A 23,254-nucleotide genomic window follows, 5' to 3' on the forward strand; every position below is an offset into this window, starting at 1 on the left:
TCACTTGGAAAATGCTCCTTCAAGAAAATAAATGGTGACCACTTATCCAGTCTGAGAGGCTCCATTAGGCCAGTGGTGCCTCTTGTAGTTTTTTCTTCTAGAAGTGTCTAACCCAAAATATTTTCCTAATGGAAGTGGAGATATGAGAGATATGTTACACTGCCATTGACCAGAGATCAAGGGGAATAGACAGTGACATCTTTCTTACCTCCTGCAGTTATAACATGAAGACAGAAAGATTGAGGCATTTGTTTTACTAGACAACAGATTGAGAAGCAGGGAAGAAAAAAGTAAAGAAACAGGAGAATCCTGCATGGATTTAAGCCTAATGTTAATCATGAAGTAAACTAGAAACATTTCAGACTATAACTATTATGTTGAAAGAAGGCTATGGTGCTTATACATATTTCCCAAAGGGAAACTGCTGCTATAAAACACCAAGAGGTTGAGACTGAACTGTCACACCATATGAGCACCTGAATAAATAAAGTAGAAAATGAAGAATCAGCTTTGTTTTTTTTAAATGGTAGATTATTTAAAATAAATACATGGTATTTCATTTGAGATAGCCAAAGTATTTGCTAACAATAGAACACAGGCAACTACAATAAACATAATAGGCTTGGGAGGCTGACATCTCAAGGATCAGTTTCTTCAGTATGCTCTTCCTAGATCCTCTGTCCAAACTGGAAGCCTCTTCCAGATCCCTCAGATATGAGGAGGATCAAGGATCAAAGATCAAGTAGCAGCCTCCCCTTTCCATGCAAGGTCCAGGGGATCCCTCCACCGCCTTTGCCTTGAGTTGAGAAACTTGTTTCTTCCTCTGAGGTATATCCCCAGAGGAGCTGAGGTCCCCTTTTAATTTCTGATTTTTCTTTAGTTTTGCCTTTTCCCCCCACCCCGCCCCCAAAAAAGGATCCTATATCTCATATCACTTGGTATTTCATGGTTGCCAGTAATCTTGGCTTCCTTTTGAAGAAAAGTCTGGATATTATTTTTCTGAAGAAGACGAAGTAAATAAACAAAAGAAGGCTTAGCATCGCGGGATCGCAGCCTAAGAGCAGGGGAGAAAACGTCGCTTCGACGACAACCGACAGGCTCAGCAGAAATCCAGAAGCCTCAATAAGAAAGCAGGGCTTAGTTGTTCCGCCGGTAGATAAAAGAGAGGCAGGGATACCAGGCCGCAGTTATGGAATTGCTTCTCCTCCCGTTTTTCGGCTCCCTGAGTGGCGGCGCTACCCTTCCGCAGAGCCTCCCGGCGCGGCGGGGCTTGACCTCCGGCCGTCTCTCCTCCCCTTCGCGCAAACAGACAAGGGCTGAGCGCCTCTCTTCGGATGGGACGGGGGAGGAATTGCGCCGCCGGCTCTGCAGGCGCAGTCAAGCGGGCCGCGTTTCGTTTCGCCGTCGCCTCACCTCGGGAGGCGAACCCACCTGCGCGGCAGGTAAGAGAGGAGCACGAAGAGACGTTTGGCGCCAACTCGAGTCCTATTCGCCCCGGGCGTCTTCTTGGTCTGAAGGAATTAAACGCGTTGCTTGACGCTGGGACTTGGCTTTCCCGCAAATGTGATTCCCTCTGGCTTGAAGGGGCAATTTCTGGGGGTTGGAGAGTCCGCTGCCTGTGACAGAAAGTAATCCGGCTAGTTACCCCGGCATAGGGGAGGCACAAATCAGATCCCTTCCTACTCTGAAGGGGAAAAGGCTTTATGGGCTCGGTGGCCAGTCCCGTCCCCCGTCCCCCCCCTTCGCAATACATCAAACCTGCTTGGAGAAAGGGAGAAAATGCCAAGAAGAAGAAAAAGTTCAAGAGGAAAGCAGTGGCAGGGAATATTATGACTGAAGCAGAGCAGAGTGGAACTGTTGAACGAAACCTTAATATAGAGATTTAAAGCGGAGAGGGGACAAATGAGAGTGAGTGGTATTTCCTTTGCTGCCATGTCCTTTAAAGCTATAGCCTTGAATTGTCTTCCCTCAGCCTCCAGCAGATAGTCTTGCCAGACTGTCCTCAAGGGATCTTGGCACCATTCAAATATTTCCACTTGCAGCACTCATTCCCACAGCCTTGTATCGCTTATCTCATTTAAGAAGAATGGTTTCTTTCACTTAAAAATCTTTATAGCAGGCCTAAGGACGTGATTCTCCAACAAAGTTTTTGCCTCTCATATGGAAACAGTGGCATTTGTTGCTGCTTTAATATTGAAACCCAATTAATGCCTGATACTGAGTGCTTTTTTTCCAGTGCTGCCAATCTGCCTCCCAACATGTGAAGAGTCCCTAAAAGTGGTTTCTAGTATATTTTTTGGAAATATATTAGGTGTTGTCTCCAGAATATACTTAGTGCTCAAGACTGGATCTCCTGGACCTAGTGAGATCAAATGGGCCCATCCATGAATGGGATATGAAAGGATCAGAGTACCCAAATATCTGTAAAAAGTATTTTTCTAATTCATTCTAAAAGTTTCTGCTAACATTATTAGGGTGGGATATATGTTAAAAAGACAATGAGAAACAAGGGTTATTTTGTTCTTCTAGCATCAGTGGTCTGGTAAAAATTCATAATTTCTTTATCTTGTTACAGAGTTCTGCTCTGATTATCCCTTTTGCTCCATTCTTTCCTATTCTTGAAAATGAAAAGAATGATTTTATATTTCCTTTTGCTGGTTGGACTTTTTCAAGTTTCAGCCAGGGAGCGACATCTTCCAAGAACACCTTTAAGTCAAAGAAATGATGCTACTTTTCTTGGTAAGTTGCCATGAGTTTGTAAAGCAAAGAAATGTGTATAGTTTATCTTCCCAACATTGCAGATGAGAGGCATAGGGACTTGGGATGTGTATGGAATAACTTTTTTCAGTGGAAGAAGGAATAGCAAATGAAAGGGAAGTTAGATATTTTATTGGACTAGTGACTTGTTTTGGAATAAATCTAAAATATAGCAAATAATAAAATTAAAATTAGGATTTAGATGAATCAAATTAAGGCAAAACTATATATTACATATACATTCCTATAATATTTATCTAAAATAAAAGCTACTTCTGAAGAAGACATTGAGTTTATAAAAAATTGTGCTTGACCATTTCTTTACTATTGTTTTTCTTTTCCATATCTCAAAATAGCTTTTCTCCTTTTAGTTTTACAATAAAATTTAGAGCAGAAATATAGGCAGAAATATACTTAATTTCCTCCATTCCTTCCCTGCCTTTTCAACCAAAATTTCTTTCCGGAAGTAGCTTTTATAATTTAAAAAGTCATTCTAGGATAATGTTTTGTTCATCTGTATATAAGTTATACTTTTAGGCTTCTAGTAAAGTATGCATATTGTAAAATACTACTGTCAGTAAGATTAATTATCTATTTGTATTATGTTTGAAATATGTAATAGTATCTTGGGGTAAACTAGGATAACAAATCTCTGTTGTAAGCTTAACTATATGACATAATGCATAGTTTCTCTTTCCATTGCTTATGTATAATAAATGATTGATTCCCAGGAGAGGTTTAATCTCCAAATTACAAAATAAAAGCTACTTTTTCCTGCTTCACCCAATTTTTCTTTTTGAAATCTAGATTTAATGCAGCCTATTTAGTGAATCTCAAATGAAGTAGATCAAAATTCTGTCAGATGTCCCACTGAAATAATAGATATGTTGTATCTAAAATAATCTGGATGAAGCAGATATTATTAATTTTACATTAATATGTCATTTGTGATAATTCACATCATTTATATAATGGATCAAAGCAAGGCAGATTTAATGCTGTCAGTGGGGAAATATCAAGAATGTATACTGACATTCTGTGTATTAGTGAATTAAAATGAACAGTTGGAAATGTTGGCCTTATATATGAAATTAAGAGAAGGCAAATTAATACAGTTCTGCCAAGAAAATGCAGAGTTTATAGTCAATATTTTCTCCAGCTATTTAAAGAATAACTGGACATGGACATCATCAGTTGGGTAACACCAAACCAATCCAAGAATGACTAAACATACCTGGAGAAACTATATTCACCCAGCAAATAATAAGTTGGTTGCAATTCCTTCTTGTAGAATTACAATTAAAACTAATGAAAGCAAAACCATCATAACTAACAATATAGTTCATATGATTATAGAAAGTAAATACTAGATTTAATTGGTTAGATTTGATAAATATAGAAAACTGGAAAACTGAATTGAAATGAACTCCTGGAGAACTGAAATTCATGAGAAGATGAAGTGAACAAAAGTATCCAAACACACAAACATACAAAAAGCAAAAGAAAATGAAATTGTGCTTTAATGAAAAATTGAAAATAGCTGAAGAAAAGCAGAATATAACAGGTACAGAATGCAAGAAGAGGCAAGGGGATGGGGGAGACCCGCCACAGGCCACGCAAGAGTATCTCTTTGCTTAGGAGCTGAAAATCCTGCTGAAATCCAAGCAGAATGTTTAGTCTCTGAACAGAGAGACATTGGTGCATGGCCTATGCCAGGGCTCCTAGGGCCTCTCCTACTCCCCTGAGGCACTTTGTGCTCCTTACCTGCCTCTCCATTCAGGAGATGAAAATCCTTCCTGGCAAAATCCAAAAAGGATTTTCAGACCCTGTGTGAGAAGATGTTTGCAGTTTGTGCCAGGCCTCCGAGGACCTCCCCAGGCACTCCATGCTGTTTACCTTACCATGCTACCTCTTTGCTGAGGGACTGAAAATCTTGTTTGGATTTCAGCTCCCTCTCATCTCTGGGGGCTGACTGAAAGAGCTCCCTGCCAAAGGATTTCAGCACCATGCCTGCTTCAAAGTTGAAGTCATTTAGTAGGAAGCTCTTTCAGCCAACCCCAGAGATGAGAGGGAACTGGCAGGTGGTGGCAGTTTTCATTTTTCTTTCTGGCTTTCCCATGGACTTCCTTGGGAAGCCAGCAGAGAAGATTGCAAATGGTGATCACATGATTGCAGGTGCTTGGCCAACAATTGTAAGTGCAAGCAAATTGCCAGGCAGCCAGATCACAATTACATGACCACCAGGGGAGGTAGTGAATGATGCTTCCAACTGGTTAGATTTTTTTTAAAAAAAATAGCTTACAATGCTCAACTCCAGTTCTATAACCCATATTAAAACTTTTGTGGAAAAAATCCTGTGGAACTAATATTTATATTTTAATGTTTTCTACCTGTAAATAAAACTTCTTACAATTTTAGACACTTTTATTTTGAAGATGGTTTATTTTATAAAGCTGCTTATGTAAATTTTTATCTTGTTTAATTCTCATTCCAGAAAATGCTTGCAGTAATAAACGTCTTGATCTTGTGTTCGTCATTGATAGCTCTCGTAGTGTTCGCCCTTATGACTTTGAAAAAGTGAAAGAATTTATCTTAACCATCTTGCAATTTTTGGACATTAGTCCTGATAAGACTAGAGTGGGATTAATCCAATATGCCAGCACAGTCAAAAATGAATTTTCACTGAAGACTTTTAAGAAGAAACAGGATGTAGAGAGAGCAGTGAAAAGGATGATGTATCTTGCCACTGGAACCATGACAGGATTAGCTATTCAGTATGCAATGAACATTGCATTTTCAGAATCTGAAGGGGCTCGGCCACGCAGGGAGAATGTACCTAGAGTTATCATGATAGTGACAGATGGGAGACCACAAGATCCAGTTTCAGAAATTGCAGCAAAAACCCGAAATTCTGGAATTCTAATATTTGCTATTGGAGTGGGAAGAGTTGATATGAATACACTAATGTCAATTGGGAGTGAACCTTATGAAGACCATGTTTTTCTGGTTGCAAACTTCAGCCAAATTGAATCACTGACTTCTGTGTTCCAAACTAAAATTTGTGGTAAGGTATTAAATATATATTTTAAAGGCTGTGTTAGAAATATTGATTTGGGGGCTGCTTGCTGTCCCACCAGGCAGGGTCCAAGGCGGACAAAGAGGCAGGGAGGAGATAGGCAGGTAAGGAGAGTTGGAAGCAGTCCCTTACTTTATTGAGGCTTGGGACTGGAATGGCTTGAATTGTGATGGATCCTCAGTTAACAATGGCAATGGGGATTGCAAAGATTGCAGTTGCTAAAAGATGCGGTCATATGATGTCCCACTTAATTACAAACATTCTGGTCCCAATTATGGTGATAAGTTGAGAACTACCTGTAGAAAAAGGATTGTAAAGAAAATAGTGATGGGAAGAAAGAAAAGTCAACATGAATGGAATGAAAACCATAAATGGGTGCTTAATTAAAAAAACATATTTAGTGCATGGAATTGGGAAACACATTTATAATAAATTAAGTAAATCCTGCTGTGTTCCTGAAAGTGTAGCTCAGTTCTTAGTTCACTTACACAGTTGTTGATTGATATTCATGCCTAAAATGTACAGATTTATGAATCTTACAATATACATTAACAAAGTGTAAAATCAGTTTTGATGCATGTTTTATCACTTTAACATGCGTATTTTCTGTTCTGTTGATATTTTGGGGAGACATCTGTTCATAAATTGGATTTTTAGTCACTTTTTGTGTTAACTTATGTATTGCTTTTTTTCCCCAGTCCAGCATATGTGTAGTATAACTCATCATGGTTGTGACCATTTCTGCATCAACATTCCTGGCTCTTATGTATGTAAATGTAAACATGGATATATTCTGGACTCAAATCAGAGAAGATGTAGCAGTGAGTTCCATGTATTACTTCTTTTATAGCTCACTATCTTATAAATAGACATTATAGTAGGGAGGTACAACATTTTGGCCCAAGGACTGCATCACTTGCAGATTAGAGGTGTGCAAATATATTTAGTCACATATAACACACACACACTATAAAACAGTTCGTAAACACAATATTCACACACATTTTCCCTCTTTCCAACAAGTATGCTTCCAATCTGTGATTTTAAGCAACATTAATGGGGGAAAATAGAAAGTATTCTATCTTGTCTTCTAATCAGTTTTATAATTTTTGATGGAGTAGTACTATATTTATCACTATCAAAAAATATGAGGTCTACTTTGACAAAGTATTTAACACAGATGAACATGCAAGGATGGGCATTCTGTGGCTCTTGAAATATTGCTGAACAACTAGATAATGTATTACTACTATGGATTGGGGCTAATGGGAGATAACATCCAGCAACAATGGAAGAGTCAGAGATTTCCCTACTTATACGGAGATTTTTTTAATTTTTTTTACATTATTATTTTTTATGGGTAGAAAGTCTTTCTCATTATTTATCTTAGAAATTACAATAAATTTATACATTTGTTGTGTGCACTAACAGTTGAAAGTATTGACAAAATTTCACAGGGCAGAATTACACATTGCAGAAATATAGGCATACAATCGATATAACCAAGGTTCTCCTTCAGTAATGTCTAATAAAACGTATCTTATGTCTTTTTTCTTGTTCCACATCACTGACTGCTTGACACTAATGCTAGCTAGCTGCAGTATATGTTAAAGTTGCCTTTAAGATCAGTATTCTTTGACTAGTGTAAATTATAAAGCATTGTGCAATTTTTATGTTATGACTTGAATTAAGTTATTTTTTGTAGGCAAACTTTTAACTCAGTTATTTTCCTCTTTCTTCCCCAATTTTCATGCTCCTTTCAGCATTTGTTATTTTCTTCAAAATAATCAGAATCAAAAGAAGACTTTGATTTTAGACGCTAAATTTCACGCTTATTTTGATATAAAACTTCTAAACTTCATATAAAATCTATCACCAGTGATTATATATAAAATATAAATATATCTGAATCATAAATTTATAGTTTATGATTTTTGCATTTATAAAAGAGCACTACAGCTGTTTTCTTCCCTCTCATCATTCTTGGATCCAATTAAACTTTACTCATACTGAAATCTGAGACTGCAATCCAGTTAACTAGGATGAAATCCAAACAAACTCAATAGGGTTTCCTGTTTAGTAGATTTGTATAAGATAAAGCAATAAATAAATGAAACTATATACAGAATATTCTGAACCTCTGTCAGTTGATTGAATTGCACTGTGATATGCAGTCTTGTAATCAAGTTGTTTTCAGGATTTTTGCATTTGAAGAGCCAGCTCTACATTAATATAACTAATCAGCAATTCCTGCAGAGGCAGAAGACAAAAACAATTGCTACTGTGACACTGGCTTTCTCTGAGCAATTGGGAATTAAATCCAAAGTGCTGTCATGAGAAGGGATTTTGGGATGTGTTCATAGTAGACTATACAATATAATTTTAGATATAAATAATAATGACATCTCCAAGTTCTTGCTATGGAACAAAAAGTTATACAAAAACATTATCTGATTATAATATTTGCTGCAGATGGAGAGAAATTCTCAAAGGGTATGCCAACAAACATTAGAAGAATTTTGTTGAACAAAACATACAAATACTTATGTCCAGTGGTACATTTCATGAATAAAATGTTACTGCTCTAATTTAATCCAGAAGCTAAAAGATTTATATTTTATATTTATATATTATTATACATTTCTTATTCTTTAATTATACTTTCTTCAACTCTCCTGACCATCTGAATGCCAAAATAGATTACAAGAAATACAATTATATTTTTTAAACTCTCCTGGCCATCTGAATGCTGAAATAGAATACAATTTCTTGCTTCATACAATAATATTTTATCATTTTTGAAATGTTTTTAGTCCAGGACCTATGTGAGACTGAAAAGCATGAATGTGAGCACATATGTGTGAATACACCAGGATCCTATGTCTGCCAATGTTATGATGGCTATGAACTTGAAGAAGATGGGAAGAATTGTTTCAGTATGTATTTGTTTTCAATTGCACTAATTCCCAAAATAGCTGATGATTTCTGTTATTGCTCCAATATAATCCTGTAACATTTGAATTATTTTCTGTATTCAAAGATTTCTGGTGAGAATGTTGACTTTTTGCTTTACAATAGTAGGTTCTTTGTATTATATAAAAAGTTTATATGAATGTGAATTGGACATTTCCTCGGTTTCAGAATATCTTAAAATGAAACAGCACAGTTCAGAGAACGAAAAAGAACGAGACAAAGATGATTGTTTAATGTCTACAATGAACAGTTTATAAGAATGGCAGGATTTGAAGAGATGATAGTAGGAATCATAGGAAGCTAAAATAATAGAGATATGCCAATCCTACCTCTTCCCTCATGTCCTCTATGCACAGTTTTGTTCTTCCTTTTTTCTTCTTTATCTTTCTTTTGACTCATTCCCTTACTCTTTTCTGCCGTTTCTGGAAAGAGAGTTGCAGGAAGGAGAAAGACAATGGATATATTCATCTATATGTGTGTTTTTATACTTATTCATTCAATGGACATATTTTGTCCCACCCTGCTTTTTTAAGAGTGCGGTTTAATACACACATGCATATATGCATATACTGTATAAAATGATGTATACACACATTTATTGCGGGGGGAAAAAACTCCCTTTTTCTGATTGTAATCCCTTAATTTGGGGTAGAGTTGGCATAACTGGTTGGAGTTCAGCGTTTACTGGCCAGATAGCAATATCAATAGCACTTAGACTTATATACCGCTTCACAGTGCTTACAGCCATCTCTTAAGTGGTTTAAAGAGTCAGCATATTGCCCCCAACAATCTGGGTTCCTCATTTTACCTTTCTTACACCACGCAGAGTTCACAACAGATAGAGAAACTATCTGTTTGAAGGTTGACCTCTCAACCTTCCAAGTGTTAGGCAAGCATCTTCACCTCTAAGCCATCATGCCACTCAATTTATTGAAGAGGGAAAAACCTCCAAGAATTATTGCAGTAGGAGCTGGCAACTTCAAAGTATGAAGTAAGGCATTGCATAGGATTTTTTCCCCTTAATTATAATTAACCTCTTTCTCTATTCTTCCTATATTGTTGTTATTAATTGCTGGCTTGGAGGCAGAAATAATGATATATTTTCTATTAAATAAATCTGTATAATATGAAATACACAGATTTGTTTAAAAATTGCAATACAACTTACTGTTTGTATTATTTCAAAATTATTTCTGTGATATATGCTTTCCTATTGATTGGAGCTTTATTACTGAAACTAATCAATGAATCATCTCCTAAAATGTGGCAATAATTATAATAGATTTGTGTTAATATTGCGTCTCATGAGGCAATTGAAAATGAATGTTATTTAAGAGAAATTTGATTTGATTGGAATTTCCAGCAAATCCACATGTCTTATGCCTAGGTATAACACGCAGGCTTGACATAACAAAATGATAAAAAGCTTCCAAATATTGTTCAGTATCAACTGCATTCGTGTCAGAAGCACCAAAGCGCTTCTGGATTGAAAGGATTAAATGGTAACATCACTGTTTCCCAGGGGATGCCCAGTTGAGGGCTCCTTTCATGCCCCCGTTAATTGCTCACCAAAGTGCTATCTATTTTTCTATTCAAGATGACGCTTTTAAACTGCTAGGTGGGCAGGAGCTGGAGCGAATGAGAGCTCACCCCATCACACAGCAGCACTCAAGCCTCGAATGCAGGCTTGCAGTGTTTTAACTACTTGAGCTACCATGCATTGTACTGTACATTGTTTTGTGAAATGATGTGGGGAACTTTAATACTTAACTCTATTTTCTCTGTAGTATCATATTCTTATTTGTTTGGAATGAGTAATTTCAGTTCCATTAATTTCAGTAAGATTATTTTAAATCAAAGTTCATACCACACAATATATGCCTTTATAGATTTCCAGTAGTAAGCTTATCTATGGCTCCATTTTTTTAATTGTTGCATGTATCTGTTTAACAGAAGTAGTAGTCTTATTGGGTTGTATGGACTTCAAACATACGCTTAGTTTTATTTTAGTTACAACATCTGACTTATAACAATCCATTGTAGATTGTTAATGTGATAAGACCAGGGCTTTGTCATAGAACGTACCGGAACAGAGTTCCAGCACCATTTTTCAATGGATTTTCTAGAGTTGCATTCTTTTCCTATTGTTTCCCTTCCTATCCTCATTTGTTTTTGAAAATGCCCCACTGGCAGTACGGTGCAAGTGGGGTCCCCTCCGGTGCAGTCTGCCTCCTCTAGGAGGAGCCATGAGGCACCGGAGCACCACAGCCATAACGTGGCTTGATTGGCTAGGTCGGACCATGTGGCGTGGAAGCCGATGGTGGTGGTGGGAGACACATAAACATGGAGGCCATCTTTCACAAGAGGGTGAGCGAGGCTTTTGCCTTCCCTTACAGATGGTGGGGTGTAAGGTTAAAAAGAGGTGAAATGAGAGGAAAGACAGGCGGCTGGCATGGAAGCCTGCCCAATAACAAAACTTTGCTCTTTCGGTTCCTTGGGTAGTTCAAAGGCTGAGATATCTACGAAAATCTCTTTTTAGTCTTTTATATATTCAAACTTCAGAGGGGAATAATAAGAATAAAGCCAATGTCTTGTGATTTGGAGGTATTATTATTAATAATAATATATATTAATTATGTATTGGTCAGATGTAAAGGTAGACCTACAGTATGAGATTTAATCCGATCTATTTATTAAATTGGGTTTAACTTAAAGGTAAATTAAAAGTAATCTGTTCACTACAAAGTTTCAACTTTAATTTGTTTCAAGTCAATATCCATATTAAACTCCAAATGTAAATTTTTCCACCTTGTTTGACAACTTCTTAAAAATAATTCAATCTTTTAAAAGCAACGAAATTTTGTTTTATTGGGCCAATTTCATTCCACATAGAAAGCTGACATTTCCACTCATTAAACTAAACAGGTATCCCAGTAGTAAATGTCTCAAGAGATTAATAAAATGCCTTCTTGTAATTTAAAGCCACACAGTGCATGGTAACATTAATAGTATTAACTTACCTTGAACAAAATCCTAGTCTTTTAGATACACTAAAAATTGAAGGGGTTTTTTTTCAACTACAAAGGTAAACCTTGTAGGGTAGGCAAGGTGGGTTGTATGATGTCTGTGAATTCCGGCACTTTTTTTTAACAAAAAAAGCACTGGATAAGACTAGTTTTGATTGAAGAGTTACATTTACCTGAGTATGTTTTGGAATAGGCTGTTTCAAATCTTAATAATGACAATAATATAGGAATAAGAACATATTGTGCCACTGAAATTTATGTAGAACTCGGCTGATATGTCAGCAGTAGGTGAAGAACTAGGTACTATCAACATTATATACATTCCATTTTAAAGTTCTGTATTGTTATGTGCTCCTGGCTACTTTCCTTCGTGACCAGAGGCAAGCTCGCCTGACCAGCCAAGACACAGTGAAGGCCTTTTGTTTTGTTTACTGCAATAAACAGAAGAGAAGTTTTCAGAGCTTGGTTCTTTTCAAAGTTCTAACCCAAAATATTCCCTTCTTTATACATTCCTATCCCAGCCGCCACATCCCTCCTCTTTCCCCATTGGCTGAGGTACTATGAGGTTACACTCTTTCCATCCACTTCTTACACATTTCCTGATAACATATTAAATATGCTAATTTTTGCCTACGTGTTTATCTTACTTCCTCCTTTTATGTTATCTTTTCCTAATTTCCATCAATTGTAGTTGTTTTTCTATTCAGCTAGTTTCCATTGTATTGTAGGCTTAACTGTCTCTGAAGATTCATCATATTGATACATATTTATCATGTATCAAAGTAACCTGTCTTAAATTTGATCTTGCTTGTGCTTCAGTTGTGGACTATTGTGCTCTGAATAACCAAGGCTGTCAACATGAGTGTATCAATACTGAAGATTCTTATTACTGTCAGTGCCATAAGGGGTTCGTTCTAAATCCAGATAAAAAAACTTGCAAACGTAAGTTATCTACATCTCAATTCTGCTATTTAATACTTCAAAGGTTATATGTACCACCTTGCATACAAAGCAAGGAGATTATTCAGTACCGGTATTTCCTTTGCATTCAGAAGATTCACCCCATAACATCTCTACCAGAAAGAATTTCAGATACCCGTTCCTAGGAAATACTTTTTGCAGAGTAATTTCTAATTCTCAGTTAATTTAGCAACAAGAAAAAAAATCAGGTGTCCAAAACAGATGTATAGAGCAATGCTTATCAAGAGAACAAAGACTGATACTCCTGACACTAAGGAGCATACTCCTCAGGATAAACCTCAGGAGGATATGCCCGAGTGTCAGGAGATTGATAATCCTGAGTCCTGAGAGGTTATGAGAGCAATGCCAGCAACTGGATGGGCACAGGCATGCCAGTAGCAGACCTAAGCAACTAATAAGACCTGGGAAGATCCCTAACCCAAAGCATTAATCTCCAGACTTGTCATTGAGGTGTTGCAGATTGTTCGTACAGTAAAACTTATATCAGGGAAAAAAAGGAAATGGCCATTTTAGTTTTGGAGGCTGAAGTTGTGAGTGCATGTTCCTGATGGTGAGAATTTAACTCGACCAAATATTAAATAAGTTTTATACATGTAACAGAAAGGAGACTTAATTATAGGGGAAAAATTATAGGGATAGGAAAATACGTAATATCAACTAGCAACATCCTATCAGAAGGAGATTGAAAGAGTGTATGCTGCCTTGAGGAAAAGACAAAAAGGTCTGCTTTGACCCAAGATCTCTTAGACAAAGAGCAGACAGAGTGATGGTCAATAGGATGACATGCAGTAAATCCATAACCCCGTATCTACATTCTTTTACATTGCGATCAATACACCATGAAAGGCTGGAGAGTCAGTGTTTGAATTAGACACCCCTTAAAAATGTTGAGGCATCTTGATGCCATGGTTGGAGTATGTGGTAGGAAGGTGGGGGATGAAACAGCACATTCCTATGTTTCTAGGAATGCCTGTAAATTTTGTATTGTGTAATATTTATATGAAGAAAGTGCTCTACTTCCAAATCTTCAAAGATAAAAAGTGCTCACTAAAACCGTGTTGCTAATCTTCATTCCATTCTGTATATTTGTACTTTCCACTACTGTTCTTCTAAGAATTTATTCTCAATCTTCAGGACCAGACCATTGTGCTTTGCAAAATCATGGCTGTCATCAGGAATGTGTCAGTACAGATGAATCCTACTTTTGCCAATGCAAGCAAGGATTTACTCTTAATCCGGATAAGAGAACTTGCAAAAGTATGTTGCCCTAAAGTGTATAGTAAGTTCACCTGCTTTTATTTATCAACATTGCTGTTATAATTTATAATCTCTTTTCAATTATAACTTTAGAACATGCCTATGAAAATTCCTCCTTCCTATGTTTCTTTATAATGGCCAGTTTAAATAGTCATTCCTATGTACAGACAACTGTTTATTCATTCAAGTACATATTTATATACTTTTTTTAAATTGTCAAAAGCTGTGTGTACCAGTCAGAGTACAACATGTGCATAAAAAGTCTTCCTAGGGAACAATTCCCATTTCTCTTGGAATTCTACCCAAGCCCAAAACTAAACACTTTTTTTTTGGGGGGGGAGTGTGATTGCCAAGATCTGGATGATTAGAACAGATTTTATATTTCTTAAATAGGAAACTAATGCAGTACCATGTAAATAAAGCAGATTACCAGAAATGTCACAGACTTAAATTTTAAATAATTTGAAAACTCTATCAGGGTGATGGGAACTGGGGTCTTAGGACTATCTGTGACCCTCAGCCTAATTTCATAACGAATTAAACCTCTCAGAAGAATTAACTATTCATTGTTTGCCTACTTGCTTTTTAGAGGGAGAGAATTGAATATCAAAAAGAACTCAAATGAGATAAAAACAAGGATATGAGGAAGAAAGTCTTAGAAAGATTAAGCCCCACTTATTATTTGCTATAGACCTGCTCATCATTTAAATGTTGCTTAAAGCAGATTACTCCTGAGTAAGTGTTCTCAATAGGAAAAAAAATCTCTGCCCTTTTCTGTACCATATAAAAGTGTTCCAAATTAAAAATTGGTTTCAGTGTTTAATGGACACTGGAAGCATATAATCTGTCTCATATTTTATACCCAAATATTTTCATAATCTCTCATTTTTTTTAAAAAAAAGTGTCCCAGAAATTTCACTGTTCTAATGCTGTACAAATAAACAAAAACAAGGTAACTGCTACCCTATTTTTGTACAAAATCCAATATAGGTTTATCCAAGGTAGATTAGAGTAATGGATTTCCCAAGCCAAAGTATTTCGGACAATTAAAAAACAATTGTGGCCACTAAGGGCCTGAAGCAGGGCTGTCATCATACCAATAGGCCTTATCACTAGCTGTGAGTCTCTGCAATTTCTCAAGTTTACTGTACATTGCCAGGCCGACCAATATCAATATAAAACTCTCTTTGAAAACCAGTCCTCAGATTTAAATACCAGTCCCCAAAGTTTTGGAAACTCTAGTCCTCTTGTTGATCCTTCTTACACAAACACAACTGCCTTCAATAGCTTCAGGTAATTTTTAATTTTGCTTTCTGGGAACATAAACGAAAGGTGAAGTTTTTGATGCTATATATGCTGATTATTAATCAGTGTTTTATAAATTATATTATTTTTCAACATTTTTACTTGACATGTTTATTAGTTGTCTCTTTCCATAGGAATAAATATCTGCAGTTTAGGTAAACATGGCTGCCAGCATGAATGCGTTAGCACTGAAGAATCATATTTGTGCAAATGTCAAACTGGATACACTCTAAACCGTGATGGCAAAACATGCAGAAGTAAGTTTATTCGAAAGAATAAATTGGCATATCAGAATTAATTTTGATACAAAAGATGTCCCCTAGGAATATGTTGGCTATAACAATATCGTGCCTTTAAAATTAATTCATTGTGACTTAATATGTTTGCTTATTTCACAAATAACAGATTTGTTACAAAACCCAAAAAAGAACAAATAAATGCTAGGTTACCTGATCTTTATTTTTGAAGTATAGATGGTAGCCAAAATAGTGAGAATTCCTACAATTTTTTTTAATTTATGAAAATCTACATTTATTTTTTTTGGCTATCTCTGATACAAAAAACTCTTGGTTCATGTTTGTAACTCTATAAATTACTGGTAAGAAAGCTTTTTCATTAGTGACATGCTACTACCTGTAGAAGAGAAAATATAAAAACTAATTTGTAGCTCAAACTCAAGCTATATACTACTCATATTCTCACTGTCATGCCTTTAACTAGACAAAATGGTGCTTCATAGGGCAACATTTTTTTAACCAAGGTACCTCAAATGGACTAATTAATGTGGCCAAAATTCCTGAGCAAATGAAATTTGGGGAAATAGTGGCTGCTTCAGTGCTAATGACTGCTGCTACAGTCAGGTCATCCTCATTTTCAACATTTTGTGATAATCACATCCCTTTCTCCTCCCCCCCCCTTCCAATCCAGCAGCAGCCACTTATGTGCCTGTTGAAGAAGGGAAGGGAAGAGGATTTCTGACACTTCCTACCAGATTCCCACAAGGGGAATCTCCAGATCACTTCAGTTTTCAGCATCTTAATGAATGCCATCATTTGCACTCTCTAGTGCCTCCAGACCTTTTTCTGAAACCTCCCTATTTTCACTGCTGCTGACTCAAAATGTAAAAGGCATGCAGATTATCAGCATCTATTCAATGCTGTCTCCAAACAACCAATCAAAAGGATTTATAACTTATCTAATTAATACGCCACCAACTAAACTGTTACAGTTCTTCCCTTACTTAAAATCCTTGTTTCTGCTACATGCAGAAGGTAAAATAAATGAATGACATGTGATTCTTCCTCCATACTCTCATAGTCTATTAATTGCCCACGAATCTGAGCTATTGTTCGGTGAAAGATCTTACCTCAAAGTACCACTCCAATAGCCTTTAAAATCCTGTTGATACCTGTGAAAGGAACATGATGAAGTGACATCTTCCTGGATGTTTTACAGCTAATTGTTAGTGTTCCCCAATTCTGTGATTATATTTCGTAGAAATAGTGACAGGGAAATACACATCATTAGAGAATGAAAGATGCTGAATCTTTATGCTCTTTGAGGAAGAATGAGCACTATGGCAATCAGATTTTTGACATGATAAGGACAGCAGCACCAGCATGATGTCCAGCATAATGTCCAGCATAATAAAATAGCCACTGTCATAGGAAAGCAACTATTCATGGAATCACAAGGGGAGGTTGAACTGCCCAACCGTTGTTGTTTCTGCTGTTTTGGTCGGTTTTCTTGGACGGCAGTTTTGTCCTTCTGATACCCACTTATTATATTTTTATTTATTTACTTAGTTTATATGTTGCCAATTTTCCCAATAGGGCGACTCTGGGCATCTCACAGATCATAAGAAGATAAATAGAAAAGCAATTAAAAATTTGAAATTATGCACATTAAAAATTTAAAACTGTGGAAAACAATCCCCAGAACCAAGGAGATGGATGGCATGGAATGAGGTCTTTTTGCCACCTTTTTCAAACTGCACAATTCTTTTGCTAACATCAGCAGGCTCTAGCATAAACTGGAAAACTGACAAGCTTTGTGAGTCAGGACAGATTGTCTAGCCTGCAACACTGCAAACGGAAGGTTTAGCTTCAGTCAGATTTCAAAATGTTGAAGGGAGCTGGAAATTCACTGACTGTAACTTATTAGCCTTATGTGAATGCACCAGTCCAAAGCTGCTGCTGCAGCAGCAGAAAGATGCTACACGGAAGAACCCTGTGTGTTATTTGGGTTGTTATATGGGGATAGACTTCGTAAATAGTTTTTTAAAATGGGAACAAATGTCAAGGACAAAAAGGTATAATCTGTAATGGATGGTTCTGTTTCTGAAGTTTCAGTATATGGATATTTTATGGCTTGAAAATTCAAGTGTTTTTTTCTTTTACTGCTCAACACAACAATTCAGGAATAGACTACTGTGCTGAGTTCAATCATGGGTGTGAACAACTCTGTCTAAATACCAGAGAATCCTACATTTGCCAGTGCTCTGAAGGATTCATCATTAATGAGGATCTGAAAACTTGTTCACGTAAGACTCTTGCCTGAGATATTTTATAAAATTAAACAAAACAGTGCTTCCATAATTTCTAACAAAGCTTTATTCAAGTAGAATTTCAAGTTAATTAGCAGTGATTGGATTAAATGGTCAAGGAAAGCATGTGCTTTGCCAAACTACTCAGAAAGCAAAGGAACTGAGACATGGGGAGAGATATTTTCCACAAAATGTGACTCCATTAAGAAAATACAGCAGTAAATTTCAAGTTTCATAGAAAGAATTGTGGAAGTTTAAGCATATGTAGCTCATACTACACATGTGTAATCCATATGAAATATGCACAGCTAAATTCAAAATCGCTAGGGAACTCCTGGAAGTTCAGCATTCAAACAAATCAGCCACTCATAGACACATAGAGATAAACCACATTTATATATCATTCAAAAGAGACAATAAAAAAAAGCTAAGAAGGAAACAAAGACCGAAATACATCCTCACCAGCAGCTCCTACCTAGATAAGCAAGGATTAATGTCAGATCAAAAAGCGTAAAACAGTTCTCTAATTAAGGTTCTACCAAGGTGAAAATCACACCCTCCAACAATGGTAGGGTAAGCTACTATACATATACAGGAAGTAAATGCCACACTCACTAGCACAGATGATTTTACTTAATCAGGTAATGAATTGTCTGGAGGCAAACAACCATACTCAGAGAGCACCAATGACTCTAAACATCCATACTACTCATTGAGAAACATTTCAATTTTTTAAAGACACCATTATTTCATGGGTTCATCCAACAATTGATTATCCAAACAATCCATTTCATTGTTAAAGGTTTCTTAAAGCTAGTTTTTCTTAAAATACCAGAGATGCCAGAGGCATCTATACGTGAGCTCTGTCTGTCCTGTGACAGGGTTTGGCACCAACATATAATATAGTATATTTTGTATAGTAATTCAGGATAAGGATTTAAAATATTATTCAATCTTTATGTCATTTATATTGTCTTCAGTTTCTTCCTCTTTCCCCCCTAATTTCTTTATATCTTTTTTTAAATTATACAACCCCTTAGAGATGGGGTAGGGACCCAGTCCATCACTCATCATGGTAACATAATATTAGAACAGACACTCCCATATCTAGTGGTCTCACCTCCAATGACTGGAGTAGTTTAAAACAAACCTGAAGGGGTTTTAGCTTTTTAAATATTGTTTTAATTGTTGGGTTTAATTAATTTAATTTATTTTAATTTTATATTATCTTTTATATTGTATTTTATGCTGCCCTGTAAACCAACCTGAGTCCTTCGGGAATAGGGCGGTATAGAAATCTAATTAATTAATTAAATAAATAAATAAATAAACCCCACCTTTTGCCCCTTTTCCACCTGGCTTTGACCACAGATGAAAACAGACTTGGTAGACAATACCCTTGTTTTCTTTTGGCTTCTCTAAGAATTTGTCTCTGTGTTTGAACTAGGAAAAGATAATTAAAACTCCAATAAGAGTTTAAGAGAAATAGTTTTCAGAACAATAACTTTAGCTCCAAAGAAACCAGGGCTGTTTGTGGCTACAATAAAGAAATACTATCAGCTAGAGAGGTTAATAGGGATAGGTGTTTGTGATGTGTAAATGAGAATATGTTTAGGAAATAGTGAATTGTGGAAGAACATAGATGGGAATGACGCTAGTTTTCTTTTATTTTAGTTCTTTATACACATTTAGTATTATTAAGGATTGGTTTACTCTATATAAGCTAGAGAGTGATGGATTTTAGAATTTATAATTGTTAGTATATGATTGTTTATGATTGCTTTTTAGATATATACCTTGTATTTTGCTCTGGGAAGTCGGGGGGGGGGAGGGGGGGAGGAGGGGAAGTAGGGGGGGGGAGGCAGGGGAGGGAGGAGGGAGAGGGGGAGGGGGGGGATAGGGGGGAGGTAGGGAGGGGAGGAGGGAGGGGGAAGGGGGGGTTTAAAGGAAAACTGTATTTTAAAACTTTTCAATAAAAAAAAAAAAAAAGAAATACTATCACACACACACACACCCAGATCAGTTGTCTCTGTTGTTCACATAACAGATAGGGACAATTAAACCAAACAAATGTTTAAACAGCATATTATAGAGCATGTACCTATATAAATAAATTAATTATGCTTAAACATGTTCTCAGGAGTGGACTATTGTTTGCTGAATGACCACGGCTGCGAACATTTATGTATGAACACTGGAACATCTTACATTTGCCAATGCATTGAAGGATATGTGCTTCATAGTGATGGGAAAACCTGCAAACGTAAGCTTGATTTTAGTTGAATTGCTTCTGTATCTTTTAGTTCTTAAATGTGTATTTCACAAAAATAAATTAATAAACTTGTAGCATGGCTGAACTTGCACAGTAAAAGTCTGTAAGTTTCAAACATGCTCTCCCAGAATACCACTGAGAATAGTCATCCTTGCCCCACCTCCTACTCTGTTTATTTGATGCTGCTTGATAATCACCACTGCAGCCATCTATAAAATCTTCTGGGAATGCTTTATTTCTGAGGATGCACCCTCTCCCTATCCCCAGTGTGTGAGAAAAAGGGCTCTCATATTGATATAATGGCAGTGAAAAAAGAAAAAAAAATGAAGGTAAGTAATTAGAAATTCCAGCTCTTCAATTTTACTTGGGAAATAGACCAATTTCATCACAGGCAAACAAAATCAAACTTTATTTTAAAAAAGTAAATGTCTTTTTACAAATCCAATCACTAAGGAAAATAAAGCTTTAAAAGCACATGCAGTGTTCCTGTTAAACCTCTGTGGTACTGGTCCCCTAAAGACTAGTTTATTATCCCATGGACTCCATAAAAAAGAGACAGTAAGAAATGATTATAAATCATAGGAAACTTGAAAGAAATTAAAACCTGAGTATGCGCATAAAAGACTACCTGAAATACACATAATTCCTGACCTTGAACAGAGATATTACAAAAGACAACAAAGGTTAGCTAACAATAGCAAAAATTAATACAGATTCCTGGCTGAAATGTTTACATTTTTTTCATAAAAATAAATAGGATTCTTGGAATAAGTGTTTTTCTTGCTTTTCTTTATGTGGATTTTCTTTTCTTCCTGTAAATTTGTATCAGTTGATTCTGAGGCCTTGGAGAAATGTGAAATCCCACTCAGTTGCTGCCTTTGGTGAACAATTTCTCTCTTTGTTTCAAATGGACTCAAATCTTCTAAATTCAACAAAGAGGGAATAGTTTGGAAATTTTGATTTTGAATGTAACCAAGAGCACACATCTGTACTTGTAACTGTTGATAGGACCTCTGGGAGTGTCTGGCATGGAAATGTGTTCACTGTGAATGTCAGTGTTGCCTGTCATTCATAATAAAAACTGCAGTTATTATTATTATTATTTAATCCCATTTATATCCCGCCCTTCTCCGAAGACTCAGGGCGGCTTACAATCTAAGAAGCACAAATCAATGTGCTTAGCAATAGCCTTCTTTCTATGTACATGCCTGCTTATTAGGGCTTTCGCCCCCCCCCCCAGCGGCATTTTGAATAACTACAGCTTTTGTAAATTAAATAGTATCTTATTGGCAGGAAATAGATGTTGACTTGGCTAAGGTTTTGGGTGTTTTTGCTTTGCTTTGTTTGAGACTTGTGAAATAAAACAAGGAATAGAAATAGGGATTATGAGACAGGATCTGTTGGAAAGCAGAGCAATAAATGTTTATTTTAATGCAGGTTCGAGTCCCACCAGGCTCAAGGTTAACTCAGCCTTCCATCCTTCCGAGGTAGGTAAAATGAGGACCCAGATTGTTGGGGGCAATTAAGCTGACTTTGTAATAATGCCGCTTGGGGTGTGTGTGAAAGCCCTAATAAGCAGGCATATACATAGAATGAAGGCTACTGCTAAGTTTGTAAGCCGCCCTGAGTCTTCGGAGAAGGGCGGGATATAAATGGAATTAAAATAAAAAATAAAAAATTAAAAGATTGCATTGGCAATTGTTTTCAGATACAGATCTTTGTAAGTTGGTGGACCATGGATGTGAGCATCTTTGTGAGAGTGATGGTGAATCATATGTCTGCAAGTGTCATGAAGGATTCATGCTAAACAAGGATAGGAGAACCTGCAGAAGTAAGCAAGCATCCCTGAAGAGAATTCATCATGCTAAAAAAGGAATGAATAATCAGCACGACCGATCAGGTTTCATGCCCCTAAAGAAGTCTGTTTCACTACTGAACAGCTTTTACCAAAAAGCTTAAAGTCCAATCAATATCTACTTCCTTAGGATTTAAATCCATCTTTTCTTGTTCTAGACTAACTCTGAACAATTCTTGTTATCCCTTCAGGAACTTGAAGAGTGTTACCATACTTTCTTGCAGACTTCTCTTCACCAAACTAAATATACTCCAGGGTTTCCAAGCTTTTCTCATGACTTTTTCCTTCCAGGCCCTTCATCATTTTGGTTGGTCACCTCTGGACACATTTCAGTTTGACAATATCTTTGTAATGCCCAGAATTTGATACAATATTGTAGGTGCATAATACTATAATACAATATTTTAAGTGTATTCTGATCAATACAGAATGTAAAGGGGAAATTACTATTATCTCTTCTAAATACTTACAAAATGATTGCTTAGTAATATATTTTATATCAGAAGTTTTGTTCAGTATCAGCAATAAGCCTGTTTGCCTGTAGTTACCCAGGTCCACTCCCTCCCCCCTTTTTTTTGAAGAAAGCCTTCAAGATTTGCATTTCTCTATAACACTACATACCTCTGGAATTACTCAAAGATCATAGAAAAGGGATACAAGATAACTTCATCAAACTCCTTTAGCACAGTTAATGTAATTAATCCGATCTAGGAGGTTTAAACTCATTTGTGGTAGTTGATTGCTCCCTAAATATCTCATTATTTGCTTTCACTTGCTTATTCTCTCCTTGTGGAGAAGAATAAAGTGGAAGAGTTGAGGAGCTTTGTTATTCTCTCCTCTACAAGTGACTGCATTGCCTCCTTTTTCTTCTTTTTACCACATATATATAGCTAAAAAACAAAAACCACCCTTTGTTTGTTTTAGCTTTGCTTGCAAGCCTAAATTCCTTTTATACTTTTAAACTTTTATGGGGATATAAGCTACTTGCTGGTTTGCTTCCCTGGTGATTATACACCTCTTCCATTTCCTTTGCTTGACTCTTTTGACTTACCTAGGTCAAAAGTTTCCTGACTGTCTGTATGTCCTATGTTTTCCATCCCATGTTTTTCCCATTAACCTGATGTATGATTATACTTTCAATATCCTATTTTTGAGAAATTTCCAAGCCTCCCCTGGCTTCTTTTGATCTGACAATTTCTGTCCCCAA

The 23,254-nt window shown here is 36.3% G+C and overlaps 1 protein-coding gene across 1 annotated transcript in view; it reads left to right on the forward strand.

Moving 5' to 3' along the window:
- Positions 1 to 1,071: 1,071 nt before the first annotated feature.
- The window catches only part of MATN2 (matrilin 2), a gene marked incomplete at its 3' end in the record, with an annotated part of 30,699 nt that continues 8,516 nt past the window's right edge, over positions 1,072 to 23,254 (forward strand). Inside the window, exons 1-11 of the mRNA XM_081325615.1 lie at positions 1,072 to 1,442; positions 2,576 to 2,739; positions 5,252 to 5,821; positions 6,532 to 6,654; positions 8,647 to 8,769; positions 12,652 to 12,774; positions 13,948 to 14,070; positions 15,510 to 15,632; positions 17,795 to 17,917; positions 20,061 to 20,183; positions 21,901 to 22,023. Coding sequence (XP_081181741.1) covers positions 2,625 to 2,739; positions 5,252 to 5,821; positions 6,532 to 6,654; positions 8,647 to 8,769; positions 12,652 to 12,774; positions 13,948 to 14,070; positions 15,510 to 15,632; positions 17,795 to 17,917; positions 20,061 to 20,183; positions 21,901 to 22,023 — 1,669 coding nt within the window. The 5' untranslated portion in view covers positions 1,072 to 1,442; positions 2,576 to 2,624. The remainder of the gene's footprint in view (positions 1,443 to 2,575; positions 2,740 to 5,251; positions 5,822 to 6,531; positions 6,655 to 8,646; positions 8,770 to 12,651; positions 12,775 to 13,947; positions 14,071 to 15,509; positions 15,633 to 17,794; positions 17,918 to 20,060; positions 20,184 to 21,900; positions 22,024 to 23,254) is intronic.

This window comes from Vipera berus, assembly GCF_964194415.1.
Source record: "Vipera berus genome assembly, chromosome: 3".
In the NCBI taxonomy this organism is placed as follows: domain Eukaryota; kingdom Metazoa; phylum Chordata; class Lepidosauria; order Squamata; family Viperidae; genus Vipera; species Vipera berus.